The sequence below is a fragment of the Falco naumanni genome, chromosome 1 (assembly GCF_017639655.2).
Source record: "Falco naumanni isolate bFalNau1 chromosome 1, bFalNau1.pat, whole genome shotgun sequence".
NCBI lineage: Eukaryota > Metazoa > Chordata > Aves > Falconiformes > Falconidae > Falco > Falco naumanni.
The window spans coordinates 92310028-92333455 of record NC_054054.1 but is presented as its reverse complement, the minus strand read 5'-3'; the positions used below and the strand labels follow the sequence as shown (position 1 = coordinate 92333455).

At 50.9% G+C, this 23428-nt stretch overlaps 1 protein-coding gene across 2 annotated transcripts in view; it reads left to right on the top strand.

Annotated features, from left to right (window-relative positions):
• The window catches only part of KSR2 (kinase suppressor of ras 2), an 87090-nt gene that overhangs the window by 53970 nt on the left and 9692 nt on the right, over positions 1–23428 (top strand). For both annotated transcript variants that reach the window (XM_040606384.1, XM_040606393.1), the window contains exons 14-17: positions 134–501; positions 14158–14254; positions 18462–18595; positions 23249–23380. In XM_040606384.1, the coding sequence (XP_040462318.1) occupies positions 134–501; positions 14158–14254; positions 18462–18595; positions 23249–23380 (731 nt within the window). The remainder of the gene's footprint in view (positions 1–133; positions 502–14157; positions 14255–18461; positions 18596–23248; positions 23381–23428) is intronic.

Here is a 23428-nt window from a genome sequence, read left to right as displayed (position 1 = left end):
CAGTTTCTCTGAGTCTGAGCAAGCAGTACGTGGCTTAGTGGGGTTTTGTCCACATTATTTTGCTTGGCTGCGGTTCCCCCCCCCCCCCCGCCCCCCGTTTTATTGTGCTCACCATCCTTGGCTCCCCCCACAGAATGAGGAAGGCCCCGAGGAAGCACAGGAGTCCGAGGATGACTTCGAAGAGATGAACCTCTCACTCCTCTCTGCACGCAACTTCCCCCGCAAGGCCAGCCAGACCAGCATCTTCCTCCAGGAGTGGGACATCCCTTTCGAGCAGCTGGAGATCGGCGAGCTCATCGGCAAGGGCCGCTTTGGGCAGGTCTTTCATGGGCGCTGGCATGGGGAGGTGGCCATCCGCCTCATCGACATCGAGCGGGACAATGAGGACCAGCTGAAAGCCTTCAAGAGGGAGGTGATGGCGTACCGGCAGACCCGGCACGAGAATGTGGTGCTCTTCATGGGAGCCTGCATGAGCCCTCCCCACCTTGCCATCATCACCAGGTAAACCCGGACATTGCGTGCTCAGCTGGAATAATTTTTTCTTTCCGAAACACCTTCCTGCAGTCAAACGTTATCGGGAGGTGAGGCTGGCCATGCCTCCCTGCCCTAGCAAAGGGATGGTCTCCTTCTGTTGTGATTTACGCTGCAAAGCAGATAGCAAACCCAACTAAGTGGGTCCATTTATCTCCTGTAGAAGTGAAGTATGAGACAGGTATGGCTTAACCAGAGATAAGAATGAGCTGTTTTAACCAGGAGGGATGTAACCTGGTGGGATCGGCAATTTCTGTCCTGGAGTTAGGGGGTTTATTTTGCATGGTGCCCTGGTGGGGTGGGTGGTGGGGTCTGGATCCTGCCTGAGCACTGCCACAGCGTGGAAAAGCCTCTAATTGCATAAAGCAGCTGGTCACATGAACACCAGGTTTTGTGAATAACTTGGTGCTGTGAAAACAGGTGTCTGAAGGCTCAGCAGGTTGAAGGTGTTAGGTCCAATGGCCTGTGAAACAGCCAGAAGGGTAGCAGAGGTGGGAAAATGGGGTGCGTGCATGAAGGCTGGTATTCCACAGGTCTGGAGCCCATCCACGGCATCTCCTCTCTCCTGAGGAGGTGGGAGACCTTGCAAGATAAGTCACGGTCTCCTGGAGCATTTCCTTCCTTTCCCAAAGCTGTTGTCTCTATTACACCCCAAACTGGGTACAGGACTAATAGGAGTGAGTTTGGGATGGAGCCAGGGAAGGGAGGTTGGGGGCTTGGAGAGCTGCGTGCTGGGCAGCTGGTGATGCTTGGGGACATCACAGCAGGGATGAGACTGCTGGAGGAGGTTTACTGCAGCTGATTGGAGAGCAACTTGGGATTTGGAGTCTTCCAAACAATCTCAAACATCTCCAGAGCTGCCTTGGTCTCAAGGAATTCCCATGTACCTGCAGTCACCCACATGCCTGGTGGGAAACGCAGCACCGAGCACCTGTGCTGAGGCAGCACTGAGCATCCCAGCGTACTCCTTGCATGGGTGGGCAATCACAAAATCCCTGCTGGGCTCAAGGCAGGAAGGCTGCAGCTGCTCCCAGAGCAGCTGTTGTCATGTGAAAAACATTTATTTCTGAGTATTCAGTTATTTCCCTCACCATGTATTCAGCCACGGGGCTTGATGTGGTGCTGCTTTGCATCCCACCATGGGTTACCTTCTCTTAGAGAAGTTTCCCCAAGAGGTTGAATTTCCAGCCTCTTCCTGGCAATGTTTCAAAAAGCCTGTGCTGAAATGGCAATGCTTCCAACAGCCATTAGCGATGAAATATTGCATCATCCTTTCCTAATGTCCCTTTGAAAGCAGCACCTCCTGGTTCCAGCTGGGACAGTTCTGCGGGTGCTGGGGTGGGAACTTTGCTCTGCTCCCCTTCTTGCTTAACAGCAAAGGATTTTAACCCAAATTTGTGACTTCTTATGCCATGACATCCCTGCTCTGGTAGGTTCATGGATTGCATTTGGCTCGGGAGATGCATCCTCCAGAGACAGGGTGACACCAACCAAAGACTGACTCTTCCCAGCTGGGGACTGGAAAAAATATGCTTTTTATTTTAAACCAAAAAATAGTCATCTGGGAAAATTCAGCAGCTTTGCATATCTTCATCTATTAGCTAGCTTCAGGCCAAAAGCTTTTTGAAAAGCATGAAAACACATGTATAGATGGATGCGTCAGAGACCTCATCCATGTGTTACACCATGTTGCTGGCTCTACCCAGAGGACGATGTAGCTTCTCTGTCCCGCTCTTTTCCGCGATCCCTTTGCAGCCTCTATTTGCTCTCTTTTAAAATGATATTCAATATCAAATCCTGGGCAATATATTAATTAATTTTTTTTAGCTACAAAGTGTTTTCTATTCTAATACCTCTTTATATAAAACCATAAAGGTGCCGTTTTTGACAGTTTGACAAAATAAATACGTGCGGTGCAGCAGCTTGATGCATTAATGTGAGGTCTGTGAAGCGTGCTGCTCAGCTTGCTTTTCTACCCATCTGCACTCAGTCCTTTTTTTAAGGTCAAAGTACAGCTTTCTTGGCTGCCCTAAATATAACCTGTGCTTGAAATGTCTCCAAGCATTGCTTTGCTCTTTGCCTACAACTGGCAACCTGCTTTTATCTGTATTCTTCGAAGTTTGAATCAACATCATGCTATTTTTTTAACTGCAACTGGAAACCTGTTTGATTTTCTCCTGCTGGGATTTCTGGGATGTGATCAGCTCGTGTCCGGTGCTGGTGCTGGGCTGGCCATGAGGATAAAGGAAAGCCGAGGCGGGTGTCAGATGGGGACTCAGCTCAGTCTCAAGGTATTTTTGGGAAGCCCAGAACTACATGAGTGAACATGCCTCAGCCCAGAGTTGATTTCCAGACACAATTTATTCCCCTTTGAGGCTGTCTGTGGGGCTCTGTTCTGCTGGTGCTTCCGCAGGAGGCACCTCTGGGGCAATCAGGGCAAAGCATCCCTGGCGCTTCCTGGAGCGACAGCGCAGGGATGCTCCCTTGCCCTCCTGCCTGCCATCCTTGTCTGGTTCATCCTTGGTTGAACATTTCTGGGGGCTTCTTGGGACATCTCCGACCATCTCCTGTGGGTAAAAGCCTTCTTGCCATGTGGAGGTCTCCATCCCATGCCTGTTTCCTTATCTGGCCCTGCTTTCTTGGGATAGGCAGGTCCTTCCTAAGGGATATAACAGCTCTGGGGACTCTTCTGCCATGGCACAGATGGGAGCTCCTGCTCAGATGTTGTAGGGAAATGAGTCTGGGAAGAGGACGATGTGGTGTGTGCTGGACTGGGAATGGTCAAGGGTAGTGGAAATGGTGCAGGATGTGGCACTAAGGGAGGAGGGAGGCTGGTGACCCCACGCAGGGGAGAGCATTGCTCTTCAAACAGGATTTTTCTGAAGGGACTCAACTTCTCCCCGTGGGTTTACAGGAGTAACCTTAAACCAAACTCTGCTTGGAGTGAGAGAAAATCAGTCCCAGCTGTCTGGTGGGGTAATTACAGATAAAAATCCAGGATGTCCAGATTTCCTTGCCCAATCCTCCCAGCGTGCATCCCTGGGGCTGAACCGGCTGTGTGCAAAGAGGCCCCTTTTCTTCTGGGTGCCCAGAGGTGGTCTCTTGAGGACATTTTTCCCACCAAGAAGTGAGCAATTTCTTGTAGCTGTTAAAGAAATCTCCGTTTTCCTGTCAGCATGCTGGAAGCAGCTGCCTGTCCCTGGAAGGGGCTTTACCATGCCATGCTGCCCAGTGCTGCCGGAGAGGGGTTATTTATAGATGGGTTTATTTTTACTTTTTCACATCCCTATGTTTTACTTCCTGCTCACTTATGATATTCAAGGATCATCTCATTAGCAGAAAGAAATCTCCCCCTCCAAACACCACAGCCAGAAGCTGGGAGGTGTGACCAAGGCAGCAGCTTGCTGGCAGCGTCATCTTTTGGGGTAACGCTCTGATTTTCTCGGCATTAACCGTCGGTCTGGCTGGATAACTGGTACTGCTTAATATCTTCGTCAATGACATAGACTGTGGGATCCAGCGCACCCTCAGTACATTTGCAGATGACACCAAGATGAGTGGTGCAGTTGAGATGCCTGAGGGACAGGATGCCATCCAGGGGGACCTGGACAAGCTTGAGATGTGGGCCCATGTGAACCTCGTGAGGTTCAACAGGGCCAAGAGCAAGGTCCTGCGTGTGGGTCGGGGAAGCCTCTGGTATCAGTGCAGGCTGCGGGGCGAAGGGATTCAGAGCAGCCCTGAGGAGAAGGGCTTGGGGGACTGGTGGGTGAAAAGCTGGACGTGACCTGGCAATGTGCACTCGCAGCCCAGAAAGCCAACCATACCCTGGGCTGCATCACCAGCAGCGTGGCCAGCAGGGCGAGGGAGGGGGCTCTGCCCCTCTGCTCCGCTCCGGTGAGACCCCCCTGCAGTCCTGCGTCCAGCTCTGGGGCCCAGTGTAAGGACAAGGAGATGATCAAGGGCTGGAGCGCCTCTCCTGTGAGGGCAGGCTGAGAGCTGGGGTTGTCTCTGGGAGACCTTATAGTGGCCTTTCAATACTTAAAGGGGGCTGATAAGAAAAATGGGGACAGACTTTTTGGGAGGGCCTGTAGTGATAGGAAAAGGGGTGATAGTTTTAAACTAAGAGATGTAAGGAAGAAATGTTTTATGAGGAGGGTGGTGAAACACTGGAAGAAGTTGGCTAGAGAGGTGGTAGGTGCCCCATCCCTGGAAGCATTCAAGGTCAGGTTGGCCGGGGCTCTGAGCAACCTGATTGAGTTGAGGATGTCCCTGCCCATGGCAGGGGGGTTGGACTAGTTGATCTTCAACGTCTCCTTCCATCCCAAACCATTCTATGAGTCTATGATTCTTTAGTTGTCTCTTAATGTGACCGTCTGGGTTGGAAAGGAAAGGAAGAAATTCAGCATCTTTTGGCAACGGGAGGCGGTGACTCCAAAGAGCGCTTCCATCAGAGCCACTAATAGATTTTCTCTTGGGTAATGAGCGGTGGGGACAGTTAGCATTCATCTTAATTAGTCTTGAGCAAGAGCGAATGTGAGCCTTGGTGCTTTGAGCGCTGCATAATGGATAGCATGAAACGGCATCAAAGTCCTCGGCCCAGTGGAAATGAAAGGACTGAAAAAATACCATGTTTGCTGCATACATGCAAATGACAAGTTGTTTTGCCAGGGTTGAATGAGACAAAGCCAGGCCTGGGTAAGCTCCCGTCAGCTCCTTGGGGCTCCTGGTCCCAGCCCCTGTTGGTGGCAGCACGGGGAGTGGAGGTAAAGCCTCAGCCACCCAGGAGGTCCTTCAAAGGACAAAGTCTAACAGTTTTCTAATGCTATTAAAATGGCTCGAGCCACCCACAAAGGTAATGGATTGCAGAAACTACCAGGTTTTTGGATTCTGGGTGTTCCTTCTGGGAAAAGAAAAAAGGGGGGAGGGGGGATTTTCATTCATATTGATCCTTCCCAAGGCTCCTGGGTCTGATCAAATCTGTAATGAAAGTGGGGGCATCAGCTGGGTGCAGCTTTGTGGGGGGGGCACCGATGGCTCTTGTTGGATGGGAATGTTGTTTGCAAGAAGGGAGCAAGGTTAGTAGGTCTGAAAGGCAGGAGAGAGGAGGTTTGAGCTGGAGCTTGCCTGTGCTTTGAGCTCCTGCTGACTTTCATGGGGGATTTGGTGCAGCTTTTCTAAGAAGATTACTTGGTTTTTAGTTAAAAGCTTATGCGTGGCACTGGCAGCCTGTGCAAAGACCCTGGGATTTGCATCCTGAGATGCTTCTACCCGGGTTTTGGCCCCTTTCTTGTCACGGTGTGATGCCAGAACGACTCCAGATTTACAGGGTGCAACTGGGGAGCCAACTCAATGGCTGCTGGCAGTCCCAGCCAGGGCTGCGTGGCCGTGATTTATGTCCCTGCCGTGATGCGCTGGGAAGAACAGGGAGAACATTGAAGAACATTAGGAATTAAGCTTGACCATGGCAGGACTATATAAAGAGAATTGATTTGTTGAAGGTGCCTTTCAGCAGAGGAACTTGGAGTATTTCTGCCGGAGAGGGAGCATCTCCCAAAAGCTTCCCTGGTGCTGGTGTTGAGCTGGGGGGGAGCTGAGTGCCGAGCATGAACATAAACCCAGATCCTCTTCTTATGTGGCATACCAAAGATGAAAAGAGAGTTTTCTCTTTTTTCCTCCATGGCAAAGCAAACTGGCTTTCATAACAGGGAACGCATTGCCTGCCACAAATTAATAGGGAAGGTGTGAGAGCGAGGGATGGGAAGAATATCTGAGATGCTACGCCTGTGTTGTACAGGATAACTTTCTTGCATTGCATGGGCTAAATGTTGGGGTTTATTTTGATTTTATAATTTATTTCTACGCTGTTTTTTTGGCAATGTCTAATGCTGGGCTCCGCTGCCAGGAGGAACAAGCCTGGCTCCTCACAGGGGATCCTTTCCCATCCCCGGACCCTGTTCCCTGTGGCTGCAGGGGAGCTCTGGGCAAAGCTCAGCTTTAAATGCCCAGCTCTTCCGGGGCTCACTCTGTGCCAAACCTCGTGACATTTACAGTGTCCCGGCTCAGCTGTGAAGGATTTGGGGCTTGTAAATCTTAATGCTCAAGGAGCAGGGGGTTGAATGGATATTTAACATGATTTGAAGGATGGGACTAAAGGGGAAGGGTGTAAGGCATCGCACTTAAGACAAAACAGATAGGAGCTGCTTGATTTTGGCCCCTGTGGGTGCTCCGTGGGGCCAGCTGGTGTGTGCTGCTTGCAGCCTGCTGTCCCCTCCAGGGAGCCATGGTGGCTCTTTGGGCTTTACTGAACAGCAAGTTGGCTTTTTCTCCTCGCTACAACCCAACGATCCTCAACTCAAAACACATTCTATCAGCCTTCTTTCCTGGCCTGGAAAGTTAAGTAGGAGCTCGAAATCCTGCTCAATGGGAGGGAAACTGAGGCACGGAGCTGCCACATTGTTTTCCTCCACGCCAGGCTGGAGCCACACATCCTGGAGCTGTTTCCATGCTGCCTTTCAGGTCTGGCCCTTCTCTCGTGGGTGTATTTTGGGAGCAGAAGCCATCAGGTCCTGCCTCCTCTAACCCATGTATGAGCACCTGCTTCGGGAGCCAGAGCATCACCTCCTGCCCTGCCTCTTAGTTGTTTTCCCTTTTACTTTCTGCTGTGTTCCCCCTTCCCTAGCAGTTAAATAATGGAGCTTGTAGATCATATAATAAGTAGGTATTGACTTCATGCCACAGGCTGGTTCAGAATTGATTGACCTGTGGGAATACACTCCTTCGCAATCAATAACAGGCCATCAGGCTGGATAAATCTTGATAACGACTGACAACAGGAAAGTCAATATGTGTATTAATATATACATTAAACGAGCATATATCTTCCGCCTGGAGACAGCATTGCTTTTGGCACCTTGTGGAGCGGGATGGGTTGGGGAGGAGAGCGAAATATCTTGAGCAAAGAGGATGGCAGGGATAGGGAAAGGCAGCAGCCTGATCCTCCGTGAGGGTGTTTGATGTCGAAATCAGAGCTGGCTGCTTCGGTGCTGGCTGAGCTTGTCTCACCCATTGTAGCATCAAATCCCCGCCAGCGATTGTTCGTCAGCGCCGCCTTAACGTGTTCCGCTGGCACGGGGGATGCTTGAGGGGAAAGTTCTCCTTTGTATTTGAAAAGTGTTTCAAAATGCCATGGAAATATTTCTATTTTGGCCGTGACTTCTTGGGGAAAGTACTTAACGCAGCGGGACTCAGCGCTAAGGCACTTTACTAGAAAGGAGGGGATTTAAGTGAGTGTTTAAGGGAAAGCCTGTCATTAAGTGCCCTGCTGGGAGACGGTCCCACCAAGTCTTTCTGTTCATGCCAGCTCTTCTCTTTGCTATTGATGACATCTCAGCACGATTCTTTTTTTTTTTTTTTTTTTTTTTTTTTTTGTTTCCTCAGTGCCAGGGATCCGCTTTGGGGCTGAGCGGGGCTGTTTGCTGGGGCACCTCCATGCTGGCATCCTCCTGCCTAGCCAAAGAGGAGGCTGTCCAGGGAAACAGATCCCTCCTATGACAGCATTATTAATTTTTTATTAATCATACTAATAATTATTATTGCTATTCCAAAGTGGAATGGAGTTCTAGTGAGACAGCAGTCTCGATCAAAAGACTTGCTTCTTCCCTCTCTTCAAAAGCAGGGTTTTTTTTTTTTAAATTTCTTTTTCTTCCTGAAGTACAAAATAGCAGGAGGGTCATGGCACAGAGAATATATTAGGCTCCTTCAAAGGCAAGGATAGGTCAAAGCACCTTTGCGCATCCCCGTATACCCAGCCAGCCCTTTCTGAGCTGATTACCAGCGCACCCTTTCAAAAGGCAGCAAGTGCCACCCGAAGCATCAAGTATTTTCGGATGACTTGTTTGCAGCCAGGGCTTTAGATAAGCCCCTGGGGCCTGTGGCTGCTTTGCATTCACCTCTCTCTTAGCTCTTTTCCCTGCAGCTGTAGAATAGCTGGTCTCCTCTGACACTATCTCCTCCAAATAAAAATGCATGGAGTTTGCTTTTTCTAAATAACTTGTTTTTTTCCGAAGCGACGATGGAGTTGGAGCTACTTTTCGGGGAGGCTGATCTCCCTCCTCCTCCTCCAGCCCTTGTGGTTTGGCTGCGCTGGCTGTAGTTATCTCGCATGCCAGCTGCTGGGAGGAAAATTTTGCTGCCTAAGTAATATCCATCAAAGGACGGTGCTTCCATCGGGCGGAGATAGAGAGCGCGGGATGAGGGGAGCATCGTCTCTTCAGGGCTTTTCGATTTCCCCATCTCATTTTGCTCTGCAGAGGCTCCTCCAGGCAAAGTGGGAGCTGGGTCGCTGCAGGTTTCCAGCTGGCAACCTGGGCTTTGCTGTGGCCAAAACCATTGCTTGTGGCAGGTAATGAATTCCCTGCTGGGGTTGCTTTGGGAGACTCGTGTGAGGGTTCAACTTGGAGGTGCAGTTTGATGGGATAAGTATTTGCACCCCTGAGCGATGCGCTTGGCAGGGCCAGGCTCTGATGGATGCTGATGCTCAGCACCAGGTCTGCAGCCTTCTGGTCCAGCTTTTATTTTGCGGCACTGCGGTGCCGTGAAGCTTTCGGCTGCTGCTTTCCTTCCTGGTCATGGTCCAACAAGGATGGGTGGTGTTTCTTGGGGCCCGGGGAGGAAGGAAACCACATCTTGCTTTTGTTGAAAGCGATGGGAGCAGAGGGGAAGGGAAAGAAGAGGGAAATGAAAGTTGTAGTTCTGGGCTGAAATGCTTCCATGCTAAATCTCTGTGTGCTGGGTGCATGTGGCTCAGAGAAGAGCTGCTTCGCTTTACCTGGAAGTTTTGGCAGTGGTGAATGCCAGTGAAACCAGTTCTGAGCATCCCTCTGCGTGGTTGGAGGGACCTGGGGTTGCCCCATAGCTGGCCCATGAACCAGCCAAGCCTTCCCTCTTCCTCTTATATATATATATCTATAGGTGTGGGGTTCAACACATGCCAGCCTTCTCCTTAGGCTGAGACCTAACAAACTCATTGCAGCTCATGTCGGTGTGACCCCCGCTTGTCTTGGCTGGCTGTCCCCACAGTCCTTGGGGTGGCATTTAGATGCAGAGGGCTTGGGGAACTCAAGCTGGATGATGCCACAGCTCTGCTTCACTCTTGCTGGCGTAGTGGGGAAAGCGTGCATCAAGGCTGCGATATTTCTTATTGATTTTGAGGAAAACAAAGCCTAGGGATAAAAATTAACCCAAATCTCTCCCTTTGCTGCTCTTCAGCCTTGTTTCATTTTCCATTTTGTGGAACACATTTGTGGCTGTCTAGTTTCAAGCGCACAATTGCCAGACGTCAGTAACAGAGAAAAACAAGCCAATATATGGAAACAGCTTGAAAACTTCCCGAATAACTCAGGCACGTGCAGGCACATGCAGTACTCATCCCTCTCCTCTCTGCTGCAGCTAGTCTTACTCAAATGAAATCAAATAAGTCCCAGCTCAGCAGCTCTGGTTGCTGTGGCTGTATCTTTCTTAATATTCCCCAAAGATTTCTTTTTCCGTGAAATACTAAAAACCAGTAAACTGATGGGGAGTGTGGAAACATCTGAGCAGCTGCTCCTTTGCTCTGTTTTTCCTCAAGCACAGATGTAACCTGCTAGCTGAGGTATTTTTATATTAAAGTACTTATTAATTCCCATTCTCTCTCCTTCTGTGTCTCCCCTGGGTGTATAGTGTCGACTATCACCATGGTATCTGAGCTGGTTCCCCATAAATCAATATACTAGCAAGTAATGAGCTTCCTGGGTCTGGCATTTATCACTTTGGGGTGTTCAAATGATCCTATTTAATTTAATGGGCATTTATGTGGATGGTTGGGCAGAGGGAAGAAAAGCACAAAACACTGGTAACGGCGTCACGACCTGTGTACAACCGCCGTACCGTCAGATCTGAATTTATTCCTGCTCCTGAGCGGGAGCCAGACGGAGGTCTTCAACCCTATAGAGGTGATGGCCATCAATATTATGGGGGTGGAAAAAACCCAGCGGGTGGGGGATGGAAAAACCCCAGTGGGTGGGGGATGGATGAGGCTGTTTTCACATCAAATGGCAAAAATATCAAGAGGCAGTGCTCCAGCTCTTCCTCACTCATCCCTTCCAAATTGTTCCTCTGCAAGTTGCTTTGGCTTTGCTCCCATTGCTGATGTCTTCAGCCCACTTTGGTGAAATGCAGAGTGTTTATAAAGCAATTTGGGATTTGGCTTGCTTGGCTGAACACTTCAAAACCTCATTTTGAATAGAGAGTTGCATCTGCAGCGGGCTGGGGCTGGGACCGTCCTAGTGCTGGGGAAGGCTGTGAGGTTGCGCCGTGGGTTGAGGTGCGCTCCGGGATGCTAGGGACCCCGGGAAGGAGCTTTGCATCTCCCCGAGCTGCCCGACCAGGCTGTCCCTTGGCTCTGGATGGGGTTTGGTCACCACACGGTACCGGGCCACGTGTCACCAACCTGCCTGCTCTGCCGACAGGTGGGATGGAGAGGTTTAGGAGGAGAAGACAAGTATTTATTTATGAATGCGTACTCCAGTGGTGAATAAGCTGGGATGCATCTGAAGATGCAAATTGTCTGCCTTTGTTTCTGGTGTCAAGCGTAGGCGGTCTCTGGCCTTGTGATCCGCAGCATCGCTCGCTTGAAGCTGGATGGGTACCTCAATGCCGTGGTTCAGCGGAGGCCTCTTGAAGTGGAAAGGCAGAAGATGATGTGCGTGCCCTGGGAGCCGTGCTTTGTGCCTGCCGCTCCTGCCCGAATGGGGAGCGATTGATGGCAGATGAGGAACGAGAAGAAGTGAAATTGTTGAGCTCTGCCATGAAAAGGTTCTGCAGGTGGTGGCTGAATAGGCTCAGGTGCTGCATAATAGGTATCAACCAGGCTTTATCTCTGCATTGGCAGCTCCTTATCCAGCAAGAAAACTCTAACAAATGCCAGTGCAACGGTCGCTTGTTGAATTAATTCAGAGGAGTTATTCATTGAGGGGAGGAGAGGCACCTGGGCTGCCTTGCCAGCTCTCCCAGGGTCTGAGGAGCGGTGGTGGCATGTCCCATGCCCACGGGACTTTGCCATGTGCTGGAGTCACCACCGCAGGGCCGAGCGGTGGCTGCTCTCCTTGTGCCAATGCTTGCGCTGGGTGCATTCATTGCCTCTTTTAATGTGGTCCCTCTGTAAATGAAGTGGAGAGATGGGAATCTCATCAGAAAAGGGCTGCGCGCTCTGCTCCCGGGGTTATCTCAGCAGTTCAGATAGGCAGAAATTTGAGGATTTTTCTCTAAACAACCTTTTTTTCCAGGAAAACAGCTGATCTTAACTCACTTTAGGGCTGAAATCAAACCCTGTTCCAGCACTAATCTATTCATTGCATTTGCAGACTTGATTCCTGACTAGTGCAGACCACAAGTGTCTTTGTGTAATGGTTTTCTCAGGGGGAGAACAAGTGTTTTCTGGGGAACGGGGAGGGATGGGGGAACTCCTCCCTGCGCAGGCAGGTCAGGCATGGAAGGTGGTGGAAAGCCTGTTGCATTGTAGAGCTTAAAGCTTTACAGGTTTAGTTAGCAAATTAGTGCAAGAAAACTTCATACTGTAAAGGTGGTGGAAAGAGAATTCATGTCTGTCCTTATTTTGCACACTTTAATTCCAGTTGCAGAAACCCAAAGGTTTTCTTTATCGCTTATTTCCAAGTAGGATTTTGAGTGCTTGGATCTTAATCTTCAGTCAAATTCATATTTGACTGCAGCCAAACTGTTGCAGAAGATAGGAAGCGGCTGGTTTAGTGAGAAGAAGTTCTCATTTGTAATTGCGAGTGCCTGGGGTTTGCAGTCCAGCTGATGTGCTCAGGGATGTGCTGAGACACCTGAGCAAGGAAAACCATTACTGAGGAGGCAGCTGCATGGGTACAAAGATGCCCTAAAATCCCTACCACAGCTCACTTGCATTCAGCCAGGTTATTTCCATCACAACCCCTGACAAAGTACTTTGAAGGGTGCTGTTGTCTGTGAGATATGGGACTGGTCCTGTTCCAGCTTTGCTGCTTGACCTGAAAATGGTGCGCTCTGCCCATGGAGGGATGTGGAGCTTTTGGTTTAGGAGCAGGAGAGTCCTTTGTACCCCTGAGCTTCTGAAGAAGCAAGCAAGGTTTAATCCCAATAAACACCATCCAGCTTTCCCCAGCTTGCTGGAGGCAAGCCTCTAACATCCCTGCTCTTGGGGACTAACTGCTCGTGGGAACGTTATCTGCATCCCAGTGATGGCTTTGGCCGTGCGGCAGTGAGGGGGGGATGGCAGCAGCGCTGTGGTTCGGGGAGGTTGCTGGTGCCATTTTCAACGTCCCCAGGGAAAACATGGCGCAGTCTCCGGGGGGTTTTGCCTCATCGTACTGCCGTGAGCTAGCCTCGGGGTAAAAAATAAAAGTGGGTCTTTACCAGAATGATGCATTCCCAATTTATCCAGATTTGCAACCCAGGAGAAGTTGCTGTGGGGCGAGGCTGCTCACCGCTCTGTAGGGCTGTGCTGAGCATCGCTGCCCTTGGTGTGCCTCCTCCCCTTGTCCATACCAGGGGTCCAAACCATCCCCTCTCCCCATCTGAACAACGTGGTACCCAGGCAAACCCAGGGCGGCTCAGTGTGATGCTCCTCAGCCCTCAGAATGAGGCACAGCTTGGGCTGGTTGTTTGCATCCAAATGGGGCAAACCTCCTGACCTCCCAGGGAACAAATGCAGAGCCATCTGTGCGGGCATCCCCAGGGCTGGAGATGGACAAGGGGGAAAGCGGTGGATGGAGCCGAATGAGGATGCAGCGGAGGGAGAGCAGGGGAATTAAAACCTGTAACTTTTTATTTGTTAACTAGAACAGGATCAAATTAATGTCTGCAGTCGCCGAAACCTCTTTAACGAGATGTGTGTCGGGTGCTTTATTTCCCAGGCACAGGTATCCAGTCTCATCTTTCTAAAGTTGCCTGTAATGAGCGTGGGTGGATACAGAAAAGCAAAAAAGCCCTTTTTTGTGGGCGGGAGTCGAGGCAGCATCCACCCACGTACTCCATTATGATATTCAAATGTCAATATATTTTTAATTGGTTTAGACCCTCCCCCCCCCCCCCTTCCAGCTGCCTTTGGTAATTAAGGCTCTGTAAATAGATTTTACTGTAATTGGTACGAGAAGGAAAATTGGAGGACATTGTACAGTGCATTGGGGTTTTGTTGTTTTTTGGTTTTTTTTTTCTCCCTGTCTTTCCTCTTTTGACTCATATTACATCTGTGAGTATTGTATCCTCCAAGGGAAGAGGCGGGGAGCCGCGGCCAGTTTTGCACAAAAAGTCTGAAGCAAGAGGGCCAGGTGTTTTGCTCATGGCTGGGATGCGGGAAGAGCCGGGAACTAGCCCAGGTTACTGGGAGCAGCACGAGCTCCACCCCAGTGCCGAACTGGGGAGAGCCCCCAGTTTCCCTGCTGAATCTTCAGCCTGCCTTGAGATGTAGCCAAAGCTCTTGCAGTTATTTATAGTTCCCTGCCACAGCCGCTGCCTTTATAATTTGGGGATGTTTCTTGGCCGGGGTTTATAATCCATGTTTTTATCTTCTCCCTTTTCCTGTTCTTTCAGCCTGTGTAAAGGACGGACTCTCTACTCAGTGGTGAGAGATGCCAAAATCGTCCTGGATGTCAACAAGACAAGGCAGATAGCACAAGAAATTGTGAAGGTACGGTGTGGTGTGGGGGCAGCTTGTCACCAGTGGGGTCCACATCCAGCCCAGAGCTCAGCCAGGCTGCTCCAGGGAGCGGGAGGGAAGAAGCCAAGGAGGCTGGGCAGGATAGCACCTCTTGACTTTAAAATCCAGGTCTCTTAAACCTCCCTCACCCACTTTGAGCTGAACTGGGGTGCCACGAAGGCTTCCCACAGGCTCCCTGTGCAGTGATGAACTTGGAGCTCGTCCTGGCCACAGCTCCTCTTCCCCCTTTGAAGCGCAGATGTTTAAGTCCAGCTTTGCTGCCATGAGTGAATTGCTGGCTGGGTATTCCTCTTGTCTTGGAAAAAAAGAAAAAAACAATCTGCTGTTGATTTGAGGTTTCCACATCTCTAGTGCAAGCATCCCTGCAGCCAGCCTGCATGGAGGAGTCAGTGCTGTGGTGCTTGTGGCAGGAGGCTGTGCACGCCACAAGGCAGAGCACACGTGCAGTTTTCAGAGCTAAAAAAACTTTTCCTTTCACAGAGATGACTCAAAGTGCATCTTCGACACTTCAGATGCGACCGTATGAATAGATGCTGAGGAGGATCCTCACGTGGCAGGGTCAAGTGGCTGGGAAGTTGGGTCCTGAGCCATCAAAGCTTCCCATTGAGTGTCTGCAACGGCTTGTTTTCCTAAGTGGTGCTGAGCTGTCTGCTAGAGTAGGATTGTACTGTGATTCCAAACATATTTAACACTAAATGATACCAAAAAGATTTGGCACGTGTCCTACCATGGGAGCTGCGACAGTGGCCCTGTGTCCTGCTCGAGGTCAGCTAGCACCTCTGGTAAACAGCCATAGCAAATCATCTGGGGCTGAGCTTATGTTGAACATATTTCTATTGGAAGGGGAAAAAAAGCCAGTAGTTTTTTTGGCAGATCTTAAACCCCCTTAAATATTCAAATCCATGTTATAAATAAGAACGTGTTCTGCAATATACCCTGAGCGGTGCCATTCCCCTGCCTGCGCTTATGCTGTCTCTTATTAGATTGTCTGGTTTGCATTTACTTACACCCAGATTTAGCAAAGTGCATGCTGTTTTAAAGTAAATTCCTTAAATTCCCCTGAAGCCTCTGGGCTCTGGGCAGGAGCTGACAGTTGAGCACAGGCTTACCCTCTTTGCTGAGCCGGTGTTGCAAGGGGCGTCTTGGAGCAGCAAACTATGGCCTGAATCCGTGCTGAGGGCTTCTCTGCAGATTTCTAGTTTCGATCTGTATTTTCCACTTTAAAGATGGATTTTTCCCACTGAGCAAACTCTGAGGCATCGCACTGGGTTGCCTCGTATGTTTTCCCCTGACTGCCGCTGCAGTTATGCTCAGGGTTCTCTCGTCCCAGATGTTCACAGCAGGAGGTAATGGCTGGGTTCAGCCCCTTTCTCCAGGCGGGTTGCATCGCTGCCTGTGGGTTGGGGTTTGGAGGACTGGGCTGAGAGACCCCTGTCCCCTGCACGTGCATATAGAGAGAAGTTGGAAACTTCAGAGTGTGGTGTTGCGAGGCATTGCCGGCACTGGGGAAGTGTGGCTGGGTCTGTGAGATGAAAGCAACACGGTGAAGAATGTCACCCACGAGATGCTGAAGCAAATCAGCAGGACTGCACGCAGAGCTCACTGCAGCCCCCCTGCATCTCCTCTCCTCCCGGCGAACACGGGGCTGGGTGCTCCTGCTGCAGCCCACCGCAGGGCAGAGGGACTTCGGGGCTGGCCCAGGTCCCTGTAGGAGTTCAGAGAGGTGCAAAGGCAAAGCTGTGCAGCATGGGTGCTGAGCCCGGGCTCTCCCTGTGCACCCAAGGGGTTTTAAAACAGCAGCTCCGGCTTGCTGGAGAGGTTCCGTCATACCCCTGTCGCAGCTGCTGTGCCCCAGACACATGGCCCATCACTGATGTGCACCAGGAGAAGCAGTTTCTCTACCTTCCCACCCCTCCATGTCAACCATCAGCAGACATGAAGGACGTTTTGGTGGACTTGGAGGTGGCTGGTGTGGAGAAGCGAAGGAAAACCCCGACATCTTGCTTTGGTTGGGCTGGGGGCTGCATTGGCCGGAGGAGCTGGAGACGGGACCACAGCAGGGGCTTTGGCTCAGCTACCCGGTCGCGGCAGTTGTTTGACTTTATCCTTTGAGTCCCCTTATGCGATAGGAGAGCCGTTAAGATTATTGGATTAGCGGATGCAAGGGCTCTCGTTATGCCGTGATCCTCGGAGGCGAAAGTTAATTTATTTAAGAAGCGAAGCCGGCAGAGGGAGCTGGCTTTTCGCACACGCCGGGCAGCCGAGCAAATTAAGGCGTTACTGGGCCAAAGAGTGTTTTCTCACAGATCATCCCGGGGGTGAAGGTGGCAGAGCTGGAATTTGTAGTGGGATCTGCGTGATACCCTATGGAGTGAGATGAGGGATTTGGGTTTGCTGAGAATTCCTTGAGAAATACCTCCAGCAAAGGCTTGGCTGCGTGTGGGGTTTGCATGGGAGATGCATTCCCATCCATGCTGCGTGCAAAGGGTGCAAAGGCCCTGCTGCCTGCTCTGAGCTCCTGTCAGCCCTGGCCGATGGGAGGGGGCTGCAAAGCATCCCCATGGCACCGGGTCTCATCCTGTCCCATGGATGCTCAGGGCCCTGCACTGCACCTTGCAGGAGGAACAGGCTCGCAGCATTGAAATGCTGTTTCTTGCATAACCCTGGCACTTTATGAAGGTGACAGTGACATTTTAAAGCAGATTTTAAACCTCATTATTATTTCATGTGCTGGGATCCAGAGACCCCTAATTAATCCCAGTGACTGGAATGGTCCTGGCATGCAGCTGCAGCTGTGGCATCTTAGGACCAGCCACAGCCCCAAATCCTTTCCTTCCTCCAGCATCTCTTAGCAGAGGCTCTTCAGGATTTGACCGCTGAGGGGTGCGGGTGAACCCCTGTATCTTGCTGGGTTGGGGTGTTTGCTGTCCCCAGCAGCACATTGTCCCTGGCTGCCCCCAGGCGTTCCAGCTGCTGGAGCAGAGCCCTGCAAGTCTCTGCCACTGGTGAGACCTTTTTCCCCCCATATTCTGCACATTTGCATTTGAGGATTTGGGGTTTTTTTCAGGTTGCTTTCCCAATTTTTCCCAATCGTTTCTGAATTTGGATTGTGACTCCCATCTCCACGTTGGCTGCAAATTACAAATATATTCATGTTCCACTGCCTGCGTGGTTAATGACGGGACGTGAAAAGATCAGACCTAGGATGGACCCCTGTGGAAATCCAGTTAGTAAATCCCCCCACGCCAGCAATAGACAACTGATATTTGCTCTTAAGCAACAGTTTGCTGGCCCATTTGGCTTTTATCCTTCAGTAGCTTCCTCTTGAGCAAGTTTCCCTTAGTCTGCTTATGAGAATGAGAAGTGGGACAGCATCGAAAGCCCTGCTGAAGTTGAGATAAATGACTTTTATCGCCCTCCCCACTCCTAGAGCTGGTTATCCCGTTGAGCTGAATGTCCGCTGCATGGAGCTGTCAACAGCCTGCTTGATTTGCCGATGCTAAACAAGCCTGGTGCAGGGGAGTTTGGATTTCCCACCCATGGCCTTTTTTTGCATCATTAGCAATAATTTTAATTAACCACCAAGTAGCTTTTCTTAGGGGAAAAGAATTAAGGCAGGACTCCTGCGAGGCGCTGGTTTCCAGGCTAATGGTGTCGGTGTGCACATAGGAGGCACTAATGGCTCAGCCAGGGTGTGTGATGGAGAGCTTTGACTTATTACCCCTCTGCTCCCAGCCCCGAAAGTGAACAAAGGCGAAAACATTATCATCATCATCAATTTCTCCACAGAGGATTTCAGGAGAGTGACTGCCAGTTTGGTTTGCCGCTAATTTTCCTTGCATAACCAATTAATCAGGAAGATGAGTGGGAGCTATCGTGGCTGAGATGCCCACACCATGACCCCCTCGCCCTCCGTGAGCACCACCCATTGCCTGTCCCAAGCCAAGGACACCCCCCGGACACCTGCCCTGTCTGTAGGAACATTGGGGGATGTGCAGCCTCCAGCTGTGGCCCAGCTGGAGCTCAGTGGCATGGATGTACTGTGATGGTACAGGGATGCGCATGGCTGGGCTCTCCCCATCTTGGCAATGGTGGGGCTGCCCCTGCTTGGGCGTTATCCCATCTGTTTGTGCTGCTTTTTCAATTTTGAGGCATTTTTCTCTCTCTTCCATCCTAGGGAATGGGCTACCTGCACGCCAAGGGGATCCTTCACAAGGACCTCAAGTCAAAAAACGTTTTCTATGACAACGGGAAGGTGGTGATCACAGACTTTGGCCTCTTCAGTATCTCGGGAGTTCTCCAAGCAGGCAGGTAGGACACAGCATGGTGGAAATACTGGCATTCTTCCTCATGCCCTAGAGCCCCCATTTGAGCTGGGAACATGGAGAGGTAGCTCAAAAACCTCCTCTGCAAGTGCCTGTCTGGGTCTGCAGCCTCGGTAGACATGGGGACAAGGTGCCTTTGAGTGTCCTGGGGCTGCCCCTGGGACTTCACCATCTCACCTCCTGGGATTTTGCTTTTGAGGAGGCCTGCTTTGGGAAGAGCAAGATTTGTAGCTCCTGCAGAAACCCCTCTGCCCCACCAGTGGTGCTCCCTTGAAATGCAGCTCCACACTCAACACCATCATTGGGTTTGCGGTGCAAAGCCCCAGAGGGATGGCAAGAGCAGAGCTGTGTTTTCTGCAGCAAGGTGGGTCTGGGCTCAGCACTGAGCACTGAAAACAAACTGCTCTACTCCTTGGGTGCAGAAGTTGCAGCTTGTTTCAATTTTATTTTGTTTCATTTATTTCTTAAACCTAGTGTTTAATGGCAGAGTTGCTTTTGATTGGTAAGAAGGAACATGATGCTGCATGTGAGTCTCTAGCAGTTTGGTTCAGAGAGGCAGGACCTGGCCCCAGGCATGGTTTCTTGGACCCAACCTCTTCCCACAGGATGCGTCATTTCCATGGCCAAACCACCCTGCAGCTGTGCAGGAGATGCTCCTTGGGCTCTGTTTCACCAGGGCCAGCAAAGCCAGTTTGTTCCTTGGCCTTTCCCTAACACTATCGTTATAATCCCCCAGCATCTGCTTCACCTCCTGCCTCTGGGCTGACAAACGGTGCAGCCAGAGCGGCAGCCCAGGTCACACGGTGCCATCCCTGGGGCTGTCCCCTGGCCGCTCCAGTGACCTTTCAGGTGCTGCAGACATCTGGCCGTGGTATCTGCACTGAGCCAGGGCATGGAGCAAGACGCAGAGAAAATGAGAGCCAAGCTTGGGACATTTACAGCATTATGACATTTTTGGTCTCTTTGGACTTAGAATCAAGCCCATTTGGTAAATGTTCCTTATTAAATGTTTTTTTGGTTTTTTTTCCCCGGTGCTTTGGGAGGTTTTCCAGCTGTAGACATGGCAGGGCAAATTGTCTCAGCAGCAGTGGAAAGGAAGGAAAACAAAGATGGGGGGGAAAAGGAAACAGAAGAGGGGAAAAAAGAACAAAGGTTATATTCTCCTTTCTTGCTAAAACTAAAAAAAAAAGAGCATTACTGACTTTTCCCAGTGGGAGAGTGATTTTTCACTGAACCCTTTGTGTTAGAAACAGCACGGGTCAAGCGCGGTGTTATCGGCACCAGCAGCTGAGGCAGGTTTCCTCCAGCAGCATGTTACCTGCCTTCTGGTCCTTTCGGTCTCCATCACCCCACATGGTGGGGTTTGTCACTGGAGAGGTTGTTGTGGCAAGCCATCACTTTATGGTGAAGGTGATCAGGAGATCAAATGCACCTTGGAAATTATATATTTTTTTTGGTCTAGTTCCCATGTGATGAGGTCAAATGGTTAGAGGAAAAGGCAACGGCTGCTTCTCCATCCCATGCCTCTCATGGTGAGATGGGGAGCCAGCCTTTCCATTCTGCCTGTATAAATATCATCTGCTTTTAGCACAAACTTGGCCAAAAGCTTAGGAAGCCCAAGAAATCCAGCAGTGCTGCTGTTCTCCCTGCAGTGGAGAAGTGGATTTTGGCTCTGGTGTAGCAGCTGGGCAGGGGGTTTGGGGCTTAGGTCCTGCCAGGATGAAGCTGCAGCTCATTCCAGCAGTAATAAAAGGATTTGGGCAAAAGGGCCAAAGTTTGCCAGGGGCCTTTGCTAGAAGGTCAGAGATGCTCTAGAGATAAAATGAAAGCCAAGACCCTGCGGAGATGGGGCATCCAATGGGATGGACCAATGCGTGGCCATCTCTGCACAAGATTGGGATGGCACATGGTGGGTAAAGTCCAGGAGATTACTCAGGAGAGGAAGGATGGTCAGAAATGTAAGACTGGACAAAAACGAGCAGTGTTTTGGTAGAAATATGGGGAAATTTCTGTCCCAAGAAGCTTTCAGTGTGGCTGCCCTGGACTACTGGTGGCACACGTCTTCTGCTGGTGGAGAAGGCTTTGGGGATCCACACTCATCAGTCACAATGAATTTTGAAGCAGCAAGTGTCTGCAGGTCTGATTTCCCTTTTCAGGGTGTTTTTTTGCCGGTTCTGGTTTCTCCCAGATAAAGAAGAATGATAAAGAACAGGTTTGGGTCCTCAGAGGCTTGCATGGACAAGCATGTATGGAGAAGGGAGCAAATTTTTGCAGGCTGAGCTAAGGACAGTGATGTTACTTCAGATGTGAATGAGAACTATAAACTGGCCTGTTTTCACTAGGGTTAAAAAAAGAAATGGCTTAAAAATCTTCCTTGTCCTCCTAGACCAGGCTCACCTTCAGTTCATGAAAGCATCCACCACAAGGACTTTGTAGCGTCCATCCGTGCTGTGACACGCTTGTGCTGCTGAAAAACAAGACAGATATTGCAACTAAAATACTTTCTGCAGAGACTTCCTAATCCAGTGTCTTATCCTGGTGAAATCAGATTTATTTTTCCTTTATTTAAACGTTGTTGGGCTTGATAGGGCTGCTCTGTAATTAGGAGGAGCATGAGGTGTGTCTTGAGTCATCTGAAGAGCTTTTCTGCCCTTGCTTTTGCCTTGGGGCTGGCTTGTCCTTCAGTGGGTTTAGAAGATGCTTGGCTGGTTGTGCTGCTTTCTGCTAGTGGAATTAGCCAGGCTGGTTATGAAGTCAGGCAAATTTTTGTCATGAAACCATTTTGCTGTAATTGAGCCACGTTTGGGAGTGCATTAAAGCTCAGCCTTCATTGCTGGAAGCTTGTAAGCCTGTAGCTGCGTGCTTGGGCATACGTGAGCTTTGCTAAGGGCTGAGGCTGGGCTTGTACCAGAGCTGTGGAGCCAGATCTGGTCCCTGGAGCATCCCGAGGTGAGCCTGAATGCTGCTCATGGGAGATTACAGCGCTGGATGACTTGAGTGAACAAGAATAGAAAGCCCTACGTGCAATCCTGGTCTTGCTGAGGGTGGTGGAACACATCCGAGTGCTGCCCACTGCATCCTGCTCCCCACTGCCTGCCCAGAGGCAGAGAACATAGACACAGGGAAGGACTAGTGAGCTTCTCCACATCTTTTCTAATTGCTCTGGTGCTTAACGACGGCTTGTAATTAAGAGCTGCACAGGGCTGGAGGATGGTGGCGGGAGCTGGCTGGGGAGCTGAAAGCCTCCCCCCTGTGCCAAAGTGCTCTCGCCTGCGGCTCCTGGGGCCGGAGGGTCCGTGCCTTGCTGGAGCTGCTGATTGCGGTGACAGCTCCAGCGCAGCAGGATGAAGAGGGGCCATGGAGACCTCAGAGGGGGCATGGAGGCTTAATCCCTGGACCAGCAGTGTCCTTCCCTAGGGGAGGGGGTTACTCTTCTGGTCACTGCCAGACCCAGGGGTGATGCTGGGCACAGGGGTGGCTTTGTGCCTGGGAGAATCTGGACTGTGTCACCTTGGGATTGTGCACATTATGTGCACACAGCCATGGGGGGGAAAGCCAGCCAAGCAGTCAGCATTTGTGGTGGGAGTTTGTCATCCTGCCTCAGGGGTGGATGGACATGCCCATGCCTGGGTAGTGTCCCCTGGGACATGGGCTCTGGGATTTTGGCCCCACGCTGAAGTTCAGGAGGAGAGATGACCCCACTGCTATCCCTTACTCCTGAGCATCACCATATTTGGGAGGGCATCAAAGCAAAAACAGGGAGAAATTCCTTGGGACAAGTCAGTGGGCACTTCCTTCTCTATTCCAATGGGGCATGTGACAGTTTTTGTTACCTCCTGCAAAATTGTGCTCCCAAATTTGGTCTCAGACACACGATTGAGCTGCTTAATGTGCTACCACCACCAGTGGTCCCTGCCCATTTCCCTACCTGGGCACCCTTTTTAAGCCAGTTGGGCACCCTAGGTGCCTGCTGGAGGATATAAAGGATGAAGAAGCAACCAATGTCATCCTCAGCTGTTGGCCAAAGGAGCCTAATGTATTTGTACCGAGCAGGGGGGCCTTGAGGAGGTAGAAGACAGATGGCTGAGATTAGCTGAGAGAGGCTGGTGATGGTAACGAAGCCAGGCTGCGCCCGTGGGTGATGACATTGGAGGTCTGGACATGAAGGTGGGCTGGAGGGGCTGTTTGGGGACCAAACACCTGAAAACACTGATTTCTAGGCCATTAGAGGTCACCAGTCCAACCTTTTGCTCAAACTACAGTGGGGCCAGACGAGATGTCAGTGCTGGCGGGATTTGCCCCAGGTAACCTGTTGTCCCTGCTCTTTTAAAAGAGTTTTGGTGACAGTGAGGGCCCTGGCAGACCCTGCATCCCCATTAGCAGCCCAGCAGAGCTGAAGCTGCCCCTTGCCCACCCTGTGCCCAAACTGAGCCCTGCCACCTGGCAGGGACGAGTGTGAAGCCACCATGCTGGCATTTCTCAGAACAGGGTTAAAACCTGACTTTGCAAGGATGCTGTGGGGAAAACCAGGCATAAATGCCCTGGGGAGAGGGTGGGAGAGCTGGGGGGCTACTAGCTGGTGGCACGGTGTTGATATTCCTCCTGTGGTACCCATGGCTTTGGCTCCGTGTTTCGGCAGACGGGAGAACAAGCTGCGCATCCAGAACGGCTGGTTGTGCCACCTTGCCCCCGAGATCATCCGCCAGCTCTCGCCGGACACCGAGGAGGACAAGCTGCCCTTCTCCAAGCACTCGGATGTCTTTGCGCTGGGGTGAGTCCCTGCGGCAGGGCAGGTGGGCAGGCTGCAGTGAACTGGCAC